The sequence below is a fragment of the Leptonychotes weddellii genome, chromosome 1, assembly GCF_054177405.1.
Source record: "Leptonychotes weddellii isolate Sample4059 chromosome 1, ASM5417740v2, whole genome shotgun sequence".
NCBI classification, from domain to species: domain Eukaryota; kingdom Metazoa; phylum Chordata; class Mammalia; order Carnivora; family Phocidae; genus Leptonychotes; species Leptonychotes weddellii.
The window spans coordinates 43,529,214-43,547,442 of NC_138369.1; the positions used below are offsets into that span (position 1 = coordinate 43,529,214).

Here is an 18,229-nt window from a genome sequence, read left to right on the forward strand (position 1 = left end):
GTGTAGGCCACGAGTAGTGATGTTTGGGAGTGAGCCAGAGAAACTGTAGAGCCCTGTATGGACATCAGTAATTATGATGATGATTAACAGAATTTTGAGAGAAAAGATTCCAGACGGTTTTGGGCACACCAACATCCTGATCTAAGTCGTGTGGGTGTCAATTCCAAAGGAATAAAATTCAATTCCTTTAACCAGAATGTAGAGACCTTTAGAGTCTGGGAGAGACAAGACCATCTGGACAAATTTCCTGCTGAAATGCGTTACCTTGGGCTTGCTGAGTAGTTGTTAAAATAAAGGTGAAAGGTAAAAAGTAAAAGAATCAGCCAGAGCAATAAATGCTTAATTGATCCTCAAGCAAAGTTCATGGGCCCAGTGGTAGCAATCCAAAAATGAGACAAGCGTGCTCCCTACCACGACAATGCTAATAAAAACCCCAAATTGTCCAAAACTCAACATCCCCTTCTCTATTGTGCCATTTTTCTTGGGAACCGCAGTTAAAAAGAACAATAATAATCAGCTACATTCGTCTTATAAAACATAAACTCCCTAAAAAGTGTGTATGCAAAGACCGAACCTGGGCTTTTGTATTGGAGCAGTCGGGTGAATTCAAATCTCTGACCAATAAAGGACTTGCTTCTAAATCCTCAGCAAGGCTGAAACATCGTAAGGCACTGTTTTCCATACTGAACTGAAAACTGGAGAAGGGTTTTCTGCTTATTTCTGCCCTGGGGTCGACCCAGAGCTGATTAGCATGCCGGGTCTGACCAGAACTAAAAGGCACAAGACGGTTGGCGAGACTGGAAAAAAAAAACAAAGCTCTCCCCTGATGGCTGCTCCCCTCCCAAAGGTTCCCAAGCATCTGAAGCGTGTGCAGCAGCTGTGGATGCCGGCCTCCCGGTGCTCCTGGGGAGGCAACCTGACTTCCTGGGTCACCGAGTCTGGAGCTGCGGCAGCACCTAAAAGCAGGTGTGGCAGCCTCACGTCACCTGGGCCCCAAATAACCAACTTGCTCTAATAGTCCACCCAGAACCTCAAGGGCAGGCCTCGGTATCCCCTGAAGACGTATTTTGTCTTCAGTCTTTCCATGGAAGACCACAACACAGCCTGTGTCGCAGCAAGGAGATCCAGGACCAGAAAGAAACCAGACACTAAGAGGCGCAGGCCCAGGCTTCCCTCAGGGTACATCCTCAGAGAAAGAGTGAGCATGGTGCTTTTAGGTTTTCCTCACCAAAGCTGAGCCTAAAACTCACGAAGGTGGGAGAACCCCAGTCTGGCATGAATGAGGATCCCGCCTGCATTTGTCTATGCCATTGTGTCCAGTGTCCTATTTCGCCTTGCTAGGGAGGACTTAGGGAGCAGCTTCAGAGAGGAGTGTGCCCCCCCGTGCAGCAAAGCTGGACCAAGCAGCCAGAGGTCATCTCACCCTGCTGGCAGGCGTCCTCGGGCACTACGGCAGCCAGGCAGCTCCGACCAGCCGAAACGGCACACTGAGCTGTTGGCTTTGAATGAAGGCTGGTGCCCCTACATGCTAGCAAGCAGCCGGATGGTGATTGGGGCTGCACACTGTGAGAGAATACATTTTCTGCACCAAGCTCCCTCTTTATGCTTAAATGCCTGCATTAGTTCGGATCAATATGCCCTGTAACAGTTCATCCATGGCAACCCAGGCCAGCCAAGAGACAGTGACAAAGAATGGCAGCCCAGGGATGCTGCTTCCCTGTGCATATGCATGTGAATTCCAGCCCAGAGAAAGGGGAAAGGGAGAGCAACAAAAAAAAACAAAAAGAAGCAAGAAAAAGAAAAGCAGATGGTAAAAAATCATATGAAGGGGCTTTCGGCATGGGATGGGGGGAGGAGGTGGTGACTGTCAAAATGGCCTTAGAGTGACATGTCACCACCAAGATGATGGAGTATCCGCGACACTCCTAAAGCCGGGCGTCGGATCCTCCTCACACACCTGCAATGCAGTGATTGCTGCCCATTCTATAATCCATACTCCCAGCGCCGGCGCTCTCTGCAGTTGAAACCAGTCTGGACTTGTGCGGCTGCCACTGGTCCCACTCACAATAAGATTATTGATGCATAACAACATTTCGTGATGGCAGGGAGGAAAAGGGTAAAAGAAAGCCAAAGCAAGAGAAAAAGGAAAGGGGAGGGGAAGCATGACTCCCCAGCCCGCATCTCACCTTTTATTTGGGCTTCATATTCGGCAATGATCTCTTTGTCTTTCTTGAACTTAGTTTGAGATGACATCTTCCAACGTGGCCAAAGGCACTGACAAGCTGTTTGATTTATTTCTCTTTTTCTTCCCAAGTCCTCTCTCAAGCCCTGGTAATCACACGGCCCTAGTCGATTTCACAGGTTTAGGGACTAATCTCTTTTACTTGGCTGCAGAGCCAGGAGGGGGAAAAATCCCTCTCGATCCGGGAGGAAAATTCTCTTTACTCGCCGAAAAAAATGTCTCTAGTAGCTTGGTCTGGTCAGCTCTTCTTGCAAAAGAAGAACTACCACCTTAGAAGCACAGTAACCTGCCCCAGATTTTCAAGATTTTTCTTCCACAGAAATAATAACCGAGAGCGATCATACACACATGCACGCAAACACACTCACGCGTGCACTCATACACTCATCCGGACACACACACAGTCGTGATGCACACACACACATACGCACACGTTCACTCACTCACACCGGCTCACCCACCCACCCACACACACACACACACACACACATTCACGAGAGGCGCGGCGCCTCCTTGGTCGGGCAGTCAGTCCCCGGCTGGCTTTCAAAAGCTCTGCTAAGGAGATGGTCAGGTTGCCAAAGGACCGGTCATCTCGCATCCTCCCTCCCTTCGGCGCCTCTGGTCTGATGTACAGTGAGGATCAAAGCCAGGAGAGCGAGATGGAAGTTCTCCTGCTGCAAGGCTTAAGCTTCGGGTGAACCAAGGCTGAACTGCTCGCCCTGCAGGGCTGGCTGAGTGCTCCCCCACCCACCTCGTCACCAAGCTCCACCTCCCGGATTTTATAACAACTGACACATTGTAGCCTACAGGAGAGCAGAACTCACTGCAAGCAAAAAGGGGAAGAAATGCTCACAAAAGGGAAGGCAGCAGGAAAAAGAATCCGGTGGGAAAGGCCTGAGAGGCCCCTGCAAACTCCATTAGCAGTCGGGTTAGGAATTTTTCTTCCAAAAACTCCAAAAGGTTCACCTTTTCTTTGCACCTTGCAATTTAATTTAATTTCTCAAAGCAACAGCTATGTGACAGTTTGTTACTCTGTAGGGATTGTCTAGCAGAGGAGAGAGGCTGACCCATGTAGGCAAATTCATTAATATTTGTTGAGCAATTGCGGGCTGGCAGGGACAATGCCAGGCATTTCAGACATGCAGCTTTGCAAAGCTGTTGAGAGCAGGCATGCTGAAAAAACCCAGCTGCCTCAGTGTCTCTTGGAGCTTTCGGCAAATCAGTAACTCATTGCACCTCAGTTTCCTCACCAGTAAAATGGGCTCTCTTTAAGGGCTTTTTAATTCATTCTTTCAACAAATATTTATTGAAAGCTTACTATAGATCAGGCATAGTTCTAGATACAGGGATACAGCAATGATCAAAATAAGCACACACACATTTTTTTAAAAAAAAAAGAAAAGATAGATCCCTGTCCTCCTGGAGCTCCAGGTCTCCACATTACACAACTCCGGGAAATCCCCACCAGTCACGCTCATATTCTCGGTAAAGGCCGAACTCAGAATGCACAGTGAATGGTGCCTCCTGGAGTCATGTAAGGCAAGAGGCCCTGGAAGAGGAAGATGAAAAATAAACAAAATGAGTAAATGATACAATATGGTAGAAGAAGATAAGTGCTATGGGGAAGAAAATATTGCTGGGTAAGGGACTTCAAGAATGAGGGAGCTCTTGGGAGGATCAAATAAGAATGAAAAGCTAAACTTAGCACGGTGCTGGGCACATAGTAAGCACTCAATAAATGGTAGCAATTATTATTACCCCATGATATCCTCCCCCCAAAAACCCAACAACATAGTAAAAGCACCCCTCTTTCACAGGTGAAGGAAGAGAGGCAGAGATATGGGAAGGGACTTACCCAAAGTCACCAGCATTCAAACATAGGCTATCTAACACCAGATTTTGGCCATGCAAATGCTCAAGTATCCTGCATTCTACTAAAGAGATTAAACCCATTTCATATGCTCTTCGGTAGAATAAGATTTGTTTTACAAAAAATGAAATCAAACACTATAGGGTTTCTGAGCATGGGAATTATACATATTAAGGTTGTCATTAATATGTTTATCCCCTCAGTTTGGTATTTTCACAAATTTCTCAAAATAGTCTCCCATTTGCCTATTTCGGAGTGCATAATAAATGATTGGATTTGGTTCAGAAATAAATCCACGGCAGTCCATTGAGGCTTCCCAGAGAAGGTGGCAGTTGTAATGGGTCTCCTCAGACAGGCATGGGGCCGGAGGGTCAGGAGGAGACGGGATATTCCTATGCAGCAAACAGTCTGAGCTAAGCCTATAGACGGGAAGGCATAGGATCTGCTTGGAGAAAGCACAGGGAGAAGGCTGGCCGTGAATCACAGGGCTTATTACAGCTTCACGTCCCCAGATAGGAGGTCACAGAGTTGGTAAGTACTGTCCCACAGCCAGTGCCATCACCCTCCTGCTTCACCCTTCTCAGGGGCATGCTCAGTCCCTCGGAGGGCCCCCTCGGGACCAGTTTAAAACAACGAAAGCCATCCATGTTACCTGAGAATGATGTGCCCAGAGATTAGCATCCCTGCCTCAAGCATAGACCCTCAGAGGAAAAAAGTTAAGTGCACACACCTTGAGATATGACAGACTAGATTCCCTGCCTGGCTCTGCCACTGTAGTTCTGAGAAACGGCACAAGTGACTTAACCTGCTTGACTTAACCTGTCAGAGGCAGGAACTAGTAAGTGTCAGCTATTCTCATCGTTACTAAAATTTTGAATCCACAAATACTTCTGGGAGACCCATGCGTAGGGCACTGAGCCACAGAAATGTCACAAAAGGCTCTAGAAACTGAAGTGAAGTATGGTATAGAGCTACGTGCTGAGCAGCAAAAGAGCTGGATTTTGGTGTAAGACAGATGGTGATTAAAATTCCAGTTCTGTCACTTACCAGCTTGTGGGGGGCCCTAAGTCGCTTCGTGCCTTCACTGAGCTTCACTCCAGTTTCCTCGTCTGTAAAATAGTAGTGATGTTACTCATAGCACAGAATCCAAGGTGATCATGAACTTAAAGTGCCTGGCACATAGCAGAGGTCCCACAAATGTTACTTCTTTTTTGGGCCCAAACACGCTGGGCCCAGGATCAGAGTTGGGGCTCCACAGATCCCTGGGTCAAGAGCAGAAAGAGAGGAAAAAATAAGACAACGGTTATGTTCCCTGCAAATACATCACCACACACAGTGAAACCACATCACCCAGAATCTTCCTTCCCCAGGAAGAGGTGGTATGACCTAGGCAGGCCCCCTGGTAAGATGCCCTCGACTTTTTCCTTCCAATCCTCCCCAAGGCTCACCGGCCTCCCAGCTGCCCTTCCGCAACACTCCTCCACATGGCCACTTCTTCCTTGTTATTTGAGAACCAACTACCATTCCTGATGATTACCCTTCACAAGGTAGTAACAGAAATCAGATTTCTCCAAAAATAAGTGTAGTATGCGGCAGGGCAAGGGGCTCTAATATGTCATTTGATCTGTGCCACCCCCCAAGGATGGGAGTACCCCCCGGAAGGGTATATTCCATTTACCTCAGGCTCATTTCCTAAATTTTTTTAGCTATTCCTGAATTATCCTAATAGCTAGTATTTATCAAGCCTTCCATCGGGGCCACGTATATTATATAGATTTTATCATTGACTTCTTGCTACAACCCAATGGGTCAGGTTCTGTAATCATCCTTGTTTTACAGATAGGGAAACAGAGGCACAGAGCAATGACGCAATTTCCAATATCACACAACTAGCTACTAATGGAATCGTATTCAAACCCAGGTCTGACGGATATGGGAGCCCAAGGACTTAACCAGTGCAAGTGCTTTATCAGAACGATCACTGTAGTGACAATGCAGTGACAATCACTGTCAAGTATTTTTCTCAACCTAAAGTTTGCCATTAAAAAAAAAAAAAGAATTTAGGTTTAAAAACATAAGGAAAACATTTCAAAATGGCCATTGATGAGGCTCAAGTCACAATTACAGCTGAATAACACAAAACTCTTTTCCTGGTAGAGAAAAAAAAAAAAGACTCTACTCGGAGGAAGAATGACCAGAAAAGTTTTGGGTTTAAGGCAATGTTTGTGGGGGGTTTTTGGTCAAATATGAAACCCTCCCAAGATGACTAGTAAGAGTTGATATCTTCTGTGACATTCTCCAATGCCACCAACTACTGCATCCTTGGCTGGCTCAGTGAATAATTCTGCCCTTCGGTCTCTGCTCTGCAAAACGAAAGCAAGCACAGCACTCAGCTAGTTAGTGCCAGGATTGCATACAATTAATAGTGGCAATGACAACATACCATGCGTGTATATGCTGGTTCATATTTTATAAAGCCCTTTCATATTGCTTATCTTATTTGGGCCTCACAATAACCCCAGGGGGACAGTGCAAGTGGCCTGTTTTTAATCCCCATTTGAGGAAATGAGTGTATAAGTGGCAGCTCTGATGGGAGAATTATCTTATAACCTCAAGTATGAGGACGGCTTTCCTGTGTCACAAAACCCGTAAGCCGTAAAAGCCTGACAGAGTCAACTGCATAACAATTTTTTCAAGATTCTGCCTGGTCAAAACCAGCATAAAACAAGGTGAAAGACAAACTGCAAACTGAAGAACAATATTTGCAACACCTATTACAGGCCAAAGACTAATTTCCCTAGTACACAAAAACATACGATTCCAACAAATACTTGTACACAAATGCTCATAGCAGCACTCTCATGCTAGCCAAAAGGTGGAAACGATCCAAATGTCCCATCAGCAGATAAATGGAGAAATAAAACATGTTCTATTCATACAATGGAATATTATTCAGCCATAAAAAGAAATGAAGCATTGATACATGCTACAATATGAATGAACCTCAAAAACATTATGCCAGGGGTGCCTGAGTGGCTCAGTCATTGAGCATCTGTCTGCCTTCAGCTCAGGTCATGATCCCAGGGTCCTGGGATCGAGCCCCACATCCGGCTCCCTGCTCAGCGGGAAGCCTGCTTCTCCCTCTCCCACTCGCCCTGCTTGTGTTCCCTCTCTCGCTGTATCTCTTTCTGTCAAATAAATAAATAAAATCTTAAAAAACAAAACAAAACAAAAAACATTATGCCGACTGCAAGAAGCCAGACACAAAAGGCCACATATTGTAGAAGTCCATTTATATAAAATATCCAGACTAGATAAACACACAGAGACAGAAAGCAGATGAGTGGCTGCCAGCGGCTGGCAGGTGGGGCAGGGGGAGTGAATGCTTAACAGATACAGGGTCGCTTTGGTGGTGATGGAAATGTTTTGGAACTAGAAAGAGGTGATGGTTGCACAACGCTGTGAATGTACTAGATGCCACTGAATTGTACACTTTAAAATGGTAATTTTGGGGACGCCTGGGTGACTCAGTCGGTTAAGCATCTGTCTGCCTTCAGCTCAGGTCATGATCCCAGGGTCCTGGGATTGAGTCCCGCATCAGTCTCCTTGCTCAGCGGGGAGCCTGTTTCTCCCTCTCCCTCTGCCTGCAGCTCCCCCTGCTTGGGCTCTCTCTCTCTGATAAATAAATACAATCTTTAAAAAAATAAAACAGTAATTTTGTTATGTGAATTTCACTTCAATAAAAAATGAATACTTAAAAAAAGTTCCTTCAAATCTGTGAGAAAAACACCAACAGTCCAGTGGATAAATAAGTAAAGGATATAAATAACACTTTGCAGAAAGGGAAAAACCTATGAAATGTTAATCAACCTCATTCATAATGAACATAAATCAGGGGCTCTAACAATGTCAACAGAACACTGTATGCCTTTCTCCAGCTCTCCATTCCGCTTTCCTGTATGGTAGCAGGCTCTCCCCACAAGATGGCAAAGGTGGCCCCAGCAGCTCCAGGCTCCCATTCTCCCAGCTTGGCAATTCCAACACAGAGGGCAAAGTCTTTCCCAAGAGTTCTAGCAAAAGTCCCAGGAGTAGTCAACTGGCCCAGGCTGGGAATCACTGTGGCCAGAGGGGTAGAATGTTCTGCTTGGCCAGGCCTGGATCGTGGGCTTACCCCTGGAACTGTGGGATGGGGTCAGTCCCAAACAATCCACATGGCCCAAGAGATTCTGAAAGAAAGATCAAGGGGCTACTCCAGAAGAAGGAGGAATGGATTCTAGATGAGCAAAATCAACATGTGTCTGCTATGAAAAGGATATGGGAAAAAAGGAAGGGGAATTCACAGAAGAGATCCATGGAAAATGTAAACACTTCAGCCATTCTCCCCATTCTTCACTCACTCCACCCCAGAGAAGAAAAAGTGATAGCCAATTGGTGAACTTGAAAGGAGGGACTGGGGTGCCTGGGTGGCTCAGTCGGTTAAGCGACTGCCTTCGGCTCAGGTCATGATCCCGGGGTCCTGGGATCGAGTCCCGCATCGGGCTCCCTGCTCTGCGGGGAGCCTGCTTCTCCCTCTCCCACTCCCCCTGCTTGTGTTCCCTCTCTCGCTGTGTCTCTCTCTGTCAAATAAATAAATAAAAAATCTTTAAAAAAAAAAAAAAAGAAAGGAGGGACTGAACTCGCCCCTTCATCTTCTCTTTTTGGATGTCCCTCCTTATGGGAAGGATACATTCTGCTCTGCTCTTTTGACCTTGCAGTAAGAGGAGCAGGGCTAGCTCTGCCCTGTCCCCCTGTGGGGACACTTGGGGTGGCTACAACTAGCTGGGAGAGTCTAATTCAGGTATAGAGAGTTAACTCCCCTTTTTGGACATTCGCCTAAACCATGTCCTCCAATCTAGTTTTATCACAAATAAAGCTTACATTTTTGTTTTTTTGTTTTGTTTTGTTTTTAAAGATTTTATTTATTTATTTGACAGAGAGAGAGAGAGAGAGCACAAGCAGGGGGAGTGGCAGGCAGAGGGAGAGGGAGAAATAGGCTCCCAGCTGAGTGGAGAGCTCAATGCGGGGCTGGATCCCAGGACCCTGGGATCGTGACCTGAGCCAAAGGCAGACGCTTAAAGGACTGAGCCACCCAGGCGCCCCTAAAGCTTAGGTTTTAAGAAGCAGAATAACAAGAAGTTTTTGGAGCTGGGTTGGAAGCCTGTGTGACCTTGGGCAAGTTGCTGTGTGACCTTGGGCAAGTTGCTGGCTGGCATCTGGTAAATACCTCATACGTGTTTGTTAAATAAATACAGAATCTACATCTGTCTCCTTTATTTACTTCTCAGTTGGTTCAAAACTTGAAAGGGGAAGAAAAGGGTATTATATGGGGCGCTTGGGTGGCTCAGCTGGTTTAGTGTCCATCTCTTGATTTTTGGTCAGGTCACACTGTCAGTGTCAGGAGATCAAGCCCCGCATCAGGCTCAGTATTCAGTGCAGAGTCTGCTTGAGATTTTCTCTCTCCCTCCCCATCTGCCCCTCCCCCCGCTCTCTTTGTCTCGATAAATAAATAAATAAATATCTTTTTTTAAAAGGGGGTGTGTGATATATTTACCCCATGAAAGTCCAACACTAAAGAACTTGTACCTTTTTAAGCTTTTAAATTCTAAGGTATGAGGGTCAATCATAGCAATGCACAGTTATGGGTGTTTTGTCAAGTAGCCAAGAGTGTTAGTCTCCTCAAGCTGCTATAACAAAATGCCACAGCCTGGGTGGCTTATGAACAACAAACATTTACTTCTCTCAGTTCTAGAGGCTGGAATTTAAAGATAAGGGCGCCAGTGTAGCTAGGTAAGGGTCTTCTGGGTCACAGACTTCTCATTGTATTCTTTTTTTTTTTTTTAATATTTTATTTATTTATTTGACAGAGAGAGACACAGCGAGAGAGGGAACCCAAGCAGCGGGAGTGGGAGAGGGAGAAGCAGGCTTCCCGCAGAGCAGGGAGCCCGATGCGGGGCTCAATCCCAGGACCCTGGGATCATGACCTGAGCCGAAGGCAGACGCTCAACGACTGAGCCACCCAGGTGCCCCTCATTGTATTCTCACAAGGCAGAGGAAACTAGAGAACTCCCTCAGGTCTCTCTCTCTTTCTTTTTAGGATTTATTTATTTTAGAGAGAGAGACAGATTGAGAGAGAGAGGGAGAGAGAGAGAGTGGGGGCAGGGGCAGAGGGAAAGAATCTTAAGCAGACTCCCTGCCAAGCAGGGAGCCTGGTGTGGGGCTCAATCTCATGACCCTGAGATCATAACCTGAGCCAAAATCAAGTTTCAGCCGCTGAATGGACTGAGCCACCCAGATGCCCCATCATGTCTCTTTTATAAGGGTACCAATTCCATTCATAAAGCCTCTACCCTCATGACCTAATCACCTCGTAAAGGCCCCACCTCCTAAGACCATCACATTGGGTGTTAGAATTCCAACATGTATATTTTGGGGGAACACAAACATTCAGACCACAGCACCAAGCTATAATGCCTCAGGCCACATCTCAGAGACCAACAGATGCCTGCCCAGGTCACAAGTCCTCAAGATCGGAGAGAGGGCAAGGATGTAAAACAGGAAATCATGAAATAAGAGCATGGGGAAAAAGTTCCAGGATCAGGACAAATGACCAACTTGAGACTCCCAGAGTCTCAGCCTCCTCATCTCTGCAATGGGAGAATAATAAAACTTCTTAGGGTTCCTGGAAGCATTAAGTGAGATAATGAATGAGAAGGCTTATCATATGGCTTTGAGGAATTATCAAAGTGCCCACTGAGGCTGTGTATGCAGTTAATGAGTATGTCCTGACCACCTTAGATGCCCTCCATCAAGTACTGGGAGAAGAGATGATGTGACTTGATCAAGGTCTTATAGCTCATAACTTTTGGAGCTGGGCTCTAAACCTCAGTTTTCTGACTCTACTACATCATGCAGGCCATAGACTGCCAATAAATTCCTAAGAGATCTAGAGATCAGGGTAGGAAATGGAGAACATCAAATTCTTACCTTGTCTCAGTGTAGGGACTGAAGGTTGTGTCCCCCCTCCAAATTCCCATGTTGAAGTCCTAGGCCACAATGTGATGGTGTTTGAAGGTGGGGTCTTTGGGAGGTGATTAGGGTAAGATGAGGTCAGGAGAGTGAGGTCTCATGATGGGATTACTGCCTTACAAGAAGAGACACCAGACAGCTTGCACTTGCCCTCCCTCTACCTCTCTTTCTCTCTCTCCTTCCATCACTTCATCTGTTCCTCCTTCCCTCTGCCATGTGAGGATACAGTGAGAAGGGAGCCATCTGCAAGCCAGGAAGAGTGCTCTCACCAGAACCCAACCATGCGGATACCCTGATCTTGGGACTTCCAGCCTCCAGAAGTGTGAAAACATGTCTATTTTTAAAGCCACCCAGTTTGTTGTACTTGTTATGGCATCCTAAGCCAAGATACTTAGGTTAGGAAGCCCGGAGAATGGTTAACTCAAAATAATAATAATAATGATGGGGAAAAGAGGGTATAGGGAAAGAAAGTAGCAACACCAAAGGATATGAAAGAAGATTTTTACTGCATTTACCTACTCATTCAATAAATACATCTTAAGCACTTCTCATGAGCTAAGCATTCAAAGAACTAGACACAATCATGAACCAGACAGACACAGTCCCAACTGTCATGGAGATCTTAGTTTAACAGAAGAGACAGGTAAACAAGCAATTATAATCCAAGGTGATGGAGAAGTACAGGGTTCCATGAGACCTGATACTAAAGGCATTTGACCAGGGCTTAGAGAGCCAAGAGACAGATTCTCGGAGGCAGAAATTTCTAAGCTGGGCCTAGAAAGACAGAGAGCTGGAGATAGTAAGTCCAAGACAGGAAGGGAAAGTGCCCTGGGCAGGGGGAGCAGCATGAGCTGAGGGGCGATAATCAGTGTAGCTGGAGCCTGAGCTGAAGGTGGGGCATGAGGGAGATGATGCTGGAGAGAGATGTGGGCCAGAGTGTGAAGAGCCTCCTAAGCAACAGTAACAAGTTTGGAGTTTGGTTGGGATTCAATCAGGAACCCCTGAAGGGGACTGACCTCATCAGATTTGTAATTTCAGAAAAGGTGACTCCGGTGGCAGTGTGGAAACCAGTCTAGAAGAAGCAAGACAAAGGACTAGAGGGCCAGAGGAGAGGCTGTTACCATCTTTTAGGAGAGACACAAAGGTGAGCCAGACAAGGTAACACCATGTGCTGCTGTCCTGGGAGGACGGGGTACTTTACAAACCTTGCCTCATTGCGTCCTTGTATCAGTGACAGCACAAACTGGGTACTATTATTGTCCCCATATTTTCAGATAAGAGATTGTCTCCCACAGAGCTACCCCTCTGGGATTAGCTGCTGCCCTTTTGTCCCTGATACCAAGGGCCCAGCTTCTCTTACTTACAGCTTTAATAGCCTTCTCCCCGGCCCTCTGCCTCCATTCTCGCCTCCTGACAGTCCATGATCAATGTAGGAGCCAGAACAAGCTTTTAACATGTAAATCAGATCATGACAGCTTGCTGGTAAAAATCCTGCAGTGGCTTCCTACCACTTAGAATTAAATGCATACTCTTCCCCATGATCCCATGTGATAGGGCCTCTACTTGCTCCTGGCCCCATTTCATACCACTCTCTCTCTCTGGTTCCCTACTCCAAGCCACAGTGGCTTTCTTATACTTCTGGAATGCTGTTCACTCAGCTCCTTCCAGGGCCGTGGCCATGTGTCACCTTCTCAGAGAAGCCCACCCAGACCTATTAAAGGGCAACTCTAGCCCATCCCTCTGTTTCATTTTCTTCATAGTACCACCACATCTGAAATTATCTTATTTATGTATATGTTTGTTCACTGAATGACAGTCTCCAGACCCTTCCCACCCTACCCACATTAGACTAGTGTGTCTGATAGAACTTTCTGCAATGGTAGAAACGTTCCGTACCTGTAACGTCCAATACAAGAGCGTACTAGCCTATGGAGCACTTGAAATGTGGCTGCAGAATTAAAGTTTTAATTTGAGTTCATTTTAATGAGTTCAAATTTAAATTTAGTGGCTATTGTATTGGACTGAGCACCTCTACAGTGTAAACTCTACGAAGGCAGGGACCACGTCTGTCACTACGTTCCTATGCCTTCAACAGTACCTGACATTTAGTAGGTGCTCAATAAATAATTCTTGGGTGAATGAACAAAGATATGAACAGAAAAACAACAAAATCTCTTTTGACCTGCTCTTGGCTCTGCTCTCCACCTCACACGAGAGGCCCTGAAGCCTCCCTCCACTGGGTGGAGTGGGGTTTGTTTGCTGCAGTGACCTCAGGCATTTGGCAGCAACACCAGGTGCCAGGGCAGCAGAATCAATTACTCCCTCCACTGCACTCCATTTGGAGCCAAACACCCCCTGTGAGGAGGTGGGATGGTAATGAGGCCTTACCAGTCCCCAGTAAATACTGCAGCTGTTTCCTATACAGTCATTGGGGCTTTATGGAATGTGGAAGTGACTCGGCCCATAAAGCCATGTGAATCGCTTTACTCGTCTATTTCTCCTCCTCCTCCTCCCTTGTCTAATGTTGGAAGGCACTAGGAGGGAGAACCAAGTCAGTATCAGGTCAAGAGGCTGAATTCAATTAAAGTCATATTTGGACCCAATCTCTTTAGGAAATGAAATCAGCATTGGGCTGAATAATATATTTTTTGCAAGTTAGGGTCCCTCCCAGGCTCCATTTAGGCAGAAAGATAATTCAGAACAGACATTCAGTCTGGTCTTATTTCTACACAGTGAGGATTAGGACATCTACATTATCCTGGTGGCAGTAAGACGAAGTTACACTTCCCCCTGTAATCACCCCAAATGATGACTGAGAAAGATATGGCTGCCAAGGCCTCTGGAAAGCATGTTTCACCTTGTGAATTGTGCCCAGGATCAGATGGGAAAGAAGCAAATGCAGATGCTATGACAGAGAACAGACACTGGGTTATGAGACAGGACAAACTACACTTTGCCAAGGTAGCTCAAGTTGAACTTCCCTGAGAATCCATGTCATGCAAGGCCAGAGGATGTTCTAAGGGGTCTGATTTCCAGGAGCATGAAAGGAAACTCTTAGGCCTGCCCTGAGAGGCTCGTACAGAGGGAAAACAGAAAGTATGACTACTGTATACTCCATAATGCATGTCTTAGAACTTCCAGGCATGTGGTCTGAGATGCTTCAGGAAAAGAGATGTATTTTCTCTGCAGTTTAGAAATTGTTCTTTCCCTGGAGAAGCCTCTGTGTTATAGCAGAGAACAAGCAGCATAGATCCATATGCTGTCCGGACAATAGCCAGACTCCAGAGCATGGGATGCTCTGAAAATTATAATAATAATGATAGTTACCACTCAGGAAGCCCCAACAACGCCAGCCTCTGTGCAAAGCCATTTTCCACATTACCTCAATGAATCCCACAACAACTCTAGGACAGCTATAACTATCCCAATTTTACAGGGTATAAAGGGGGAGAATTCAGAGAAGTTAAGTCATCTGCCTTGTTGGAGAGGCCCACGTGGAAGGAACTGAGGGTGACCTCTGACCAACAGACAACAAGGAACTAAGGCCCTCAGTCCAACAACCTGTGAGGAACTGAATCTTGCCAACAACCACATGAGTCAGCCTGGAAGCAGATCCACTGTGGACTGAATTGTGCTCCCCCAAAATTTGTATGTTGAAGCCCTACCCACCAAAGTGCTAGTATTTGGAGACGGGGCCTTTGGGAGGTAATTAGGTTTACATGAGTTCATGAGGGTGGGGCCTTATAAGAGACTAGAAAGCTTGCTCTCTTTCTCTTTCTCTTTCCATCATGTGAGGACAAAACAAGAAGGTGGCTGTCTGCAAGCCAGGGAGAGAGACCTCACCAGACCCCGCCATACTGATCTTGGACTTCTAGCCTCCAGAACTGGGAAGACATAAATGTCAGTTGTTTAAGACACCCAGTCTGTGTACTTTGTCATGGCAGCCTGAGCTGATTAATATAAGACCTTCCCCAGTTGAGTCTTCATATGAGACCTCAGGACCAGCTGACACCTCAACTGCAGCTTTGTGAGTCTCAATTGCAGCCTGAAGCAGAGGACCCTGAGATTCCAAGCCTGAATTCTTTTTTCTTAAGATTTTATTTCTTTATTCGACAGAGAGAGAGAGCATAAGCAGGGGGAGTGGCAGGCAGAGGGAAAGGGAGAAGCAGGCTTCCGGCTGAGCAGGGAGCCCAACGTGGGGCTCGATCCCAGAACCCTGGGATCATGACCTGAGCCAAAGGCAGACGCTTCACCAACGGAGCCACCCAGGCTCCCCAGCCTGAATTCTTGTTACACAGAAACTGTAGGATAATAAATGTGTGTGTCCTTATGACACATTTGGGGGGATAAGTGTTACTTAGCAATACATAACTGATATAGTCACACAAACCACAAGTGCCTCTGCTCTGATTCTAAATCAAGTCAACCTGATCTCAGAACCCACTGATTTTTGTATTCCATTGCACCGCTTTTTATGTTTTTTTCCTCACCTTTTCCCAGGAGTGCCGATATAGGTGCTATTGCTCGGAAACTATCTGACACTGCCCCTGTGCAAGTGATTGCAAGTCACTTCCCCAGTCTGAGTCCTCACAGGCCATCTCCTGAAAGATTCTTTCCTTCTTTCTTTCTTTTCTTTCTTTCTTTTTCTTTCTCTTTTTTTTTTAAGTTATTTCTTATAAGAGGATTAGAAAGCTTTTATGTAGAGGTCTATATTCTGGGGACAATTTTGAATAAGGTCCCTTGCCTTCCTTTTTCACCTAACAAATATCATCTCACGACAGTAAGAGTCAATAAGCATTTTCCAAGGCACACCAAAGTCAGGCCTTCCAGTCTGGAGTCTTCAACAGAAGCAGTGCACCTTAGAGGTGCTGTGTCATGAGATAAGGGGGAGGGTTATTATTCAATCAGAATTAAGAACCCAGTGTTTCCCAGGGATGCCTGGGTGGCTCGGTCGGTTGGGTGTCTGCCTTCAGCTTAGGTCATGATTCCAGGGTCCTGGGATCGAGTCCCATATCGGGCTCCTTGCTCGGCAGGGAGCCTGCTTCTCCCTCTGCCTGCCACTCCCCCTGCCTCTGCTCTCGTGCTCTCTCTCTCTGACAAATAAATAAAATCTTTAGGAAAAAAAAAAAAAAGAATCCAGCTATGTAGTTACCTTTCTTTCAAGATGTTTCCCCTGCCATTGGCATGTCTGTGTTTGCCCCCCTAGATTTCCTAAGACTGGTTCTTTTTTGGGAACCACAAGTATCAGCCCTCTGTGTCAAGTGCCCCGATAAAACTGTTAATCACCAGTCCTGCAGGAGATAAGGTCTGTTTGTAAATCTTCCCACATACAACTGGAGTCAATCCATTCAAACACATTTCTACCAGCATCATCACACTATATGATGGTGAGAGCAAGGAAAGGAAGCCATCCACAAATGTAGTCTTGTTGGGAAATAGTTACCCCAAGAGAAGGCAAGAGCAAAAACAAGCTATATTTAGCCTCATTACAGACCACACCAATTTTAATTAATCTGGATAAGTTAACTCCTTATCCATCATGACATGATAATGCTCCTAATAAATTGTTACACAAAAAGGTAGAATTTAAAAATGTGAGTATAGTATAATTTCACCTACGAAAGGAAGAGAAAAGGAAAGAAAGAGAAAAGGAAAGAAAAAAAGAAAAAAAAGCACTCTAAGGAAATGGTTCTCAAATATGCACGTATCAGAGACACCCTAGAAAACTTCTTTAAACACACTGGTGGCCCTACGGTCTGGGATGAGACTGGAAATTTTGCATTTCTTTTTTTTTTTTAAGATTTTTAAAATTTATTTATTTTAGAGAGGGAGAGAAGGAGTAGGGGGAGGGGAAGAGGAAGAGGAAAGAGAGAATCCCAAGCAGACTCTGCACTGAGCATGGAGCCCAACGCAGGGGGCTCCATTTCTAACAAGTTCTCTGATGTTGTTAGTCTAGAGATCAGACTTTTTGAGAACCACTGCTGTAAAAATATGTCAAGATTCAATGGTTATCTATAGGAAGTGGATCTAGGGACAATTATTTTTAATGCTACATAATATTATTCCATATTCTTGAATATTGATAATAAAAGGATGTATTGTTTATAATCAGAAAACTACAGGGGTGCCTGGGTGGCTCAGTCAGTTAGGCATCTGCCTTCAGCTCAGGTCATGATCCCACGATCCTGGGATCGAGCCCTGTGTTGGGCTCCCTCCTCAGTGGGAATCTGCTTCTCCCACCCCCTGCTCTTGTGCTCTTGCTCTCTCTCTCCCTCTCAAATAAATAAATAAAATCTTTAAAAAAAAAAAAGAAAAATACGTAAGTAGTATAAAATAAAGGGGAAAAGTTGCTCTTTTAAATGTATGTGTATCATCATATTAACAAAATGAAGGATAAAAATCATGATCATCTCAATAGATGCAGAAAAAGCATTTGACAAAGTACAACATCGATTCATGATTAAAACTCTCAACAAAGTGGGTTTAGAGGGCAGACGCTTAACCGACTGAGCCACCCAGGCGCCTCAACATAATAAAAGCCATATATAAAAAAAACCACACCTAACATCCTATTCAATGGGAAAAAACCTGAGAGCTTTTCTTCTAAGATCAGGAAGAAAACAAAGTCTATGCTTACCACTTTTATTCAACATTGTACTGGAAATCCTAGCCACAGCAATTAGACAAGAAAAAGAAATAAAAGGCATCCGTATTGGTAAGGAAGAAGTTAAACTGTAGTTACTTGCAAAAGACATAATACTATACATATAAAGCTCTAAACACTCCATCGAAAAACTATTAGAAGTAATAAATGAATCCAGTAATGTTGCAGGATACAAAATTATACACAGAAATCAGCTGCATTTCATGTCCGCAATAGCCAAACTGTGGAAAGAGCTGAGATGCCCTTCAACAGATGAATGGATAAAGAAGATGTGGTCCATATATACAATGGAATATTACTCAGCCATCAGAAAGGATGAATACCCAACTTTTACATCACATGGATGGGACTGGAGGAGATTATGCTAAGTGAAATAAGTCAAGCAGAG

General features: G+C 45.2%; 1 protein-coding gene across 7 annotated transcripts in view; it reads right to left on the reverse strand.

The window, feature by feature from the left end:
• SRGAP3 (SLIT-ROBO Rho GTPase activating protein 3) overlaps window positions 1–18,229 on the reverse strand; it is a 331,526-nt gene that overhangs the window by 239,980 nt on the left and 73,317 nt on the right. For 2 of the 7 annotated variants that reach the window (XM_081821652.1, XM_081821668.1), the window contains exon 1: window positions 2,187–3,098. In XM_081821652.1, the coding sequence (XP_081677778.1) occupies window positions 2,187–2,253 (67 nt within the window). In that variant the 5' untranslated portion in view covers window positions 2,254–3,098. Of the gene's footprint in view, window positions 1–2,186; window positions 3,792–4,357; window positions 4,555–5,159; window positions 6,476–18,229 lie in introns of those variants that run through there. The other 5 variants (XM_081821625.1, XM_081821634.1, XM_081821662.1 and 2 more) reach the window with 5 other exon arrangements.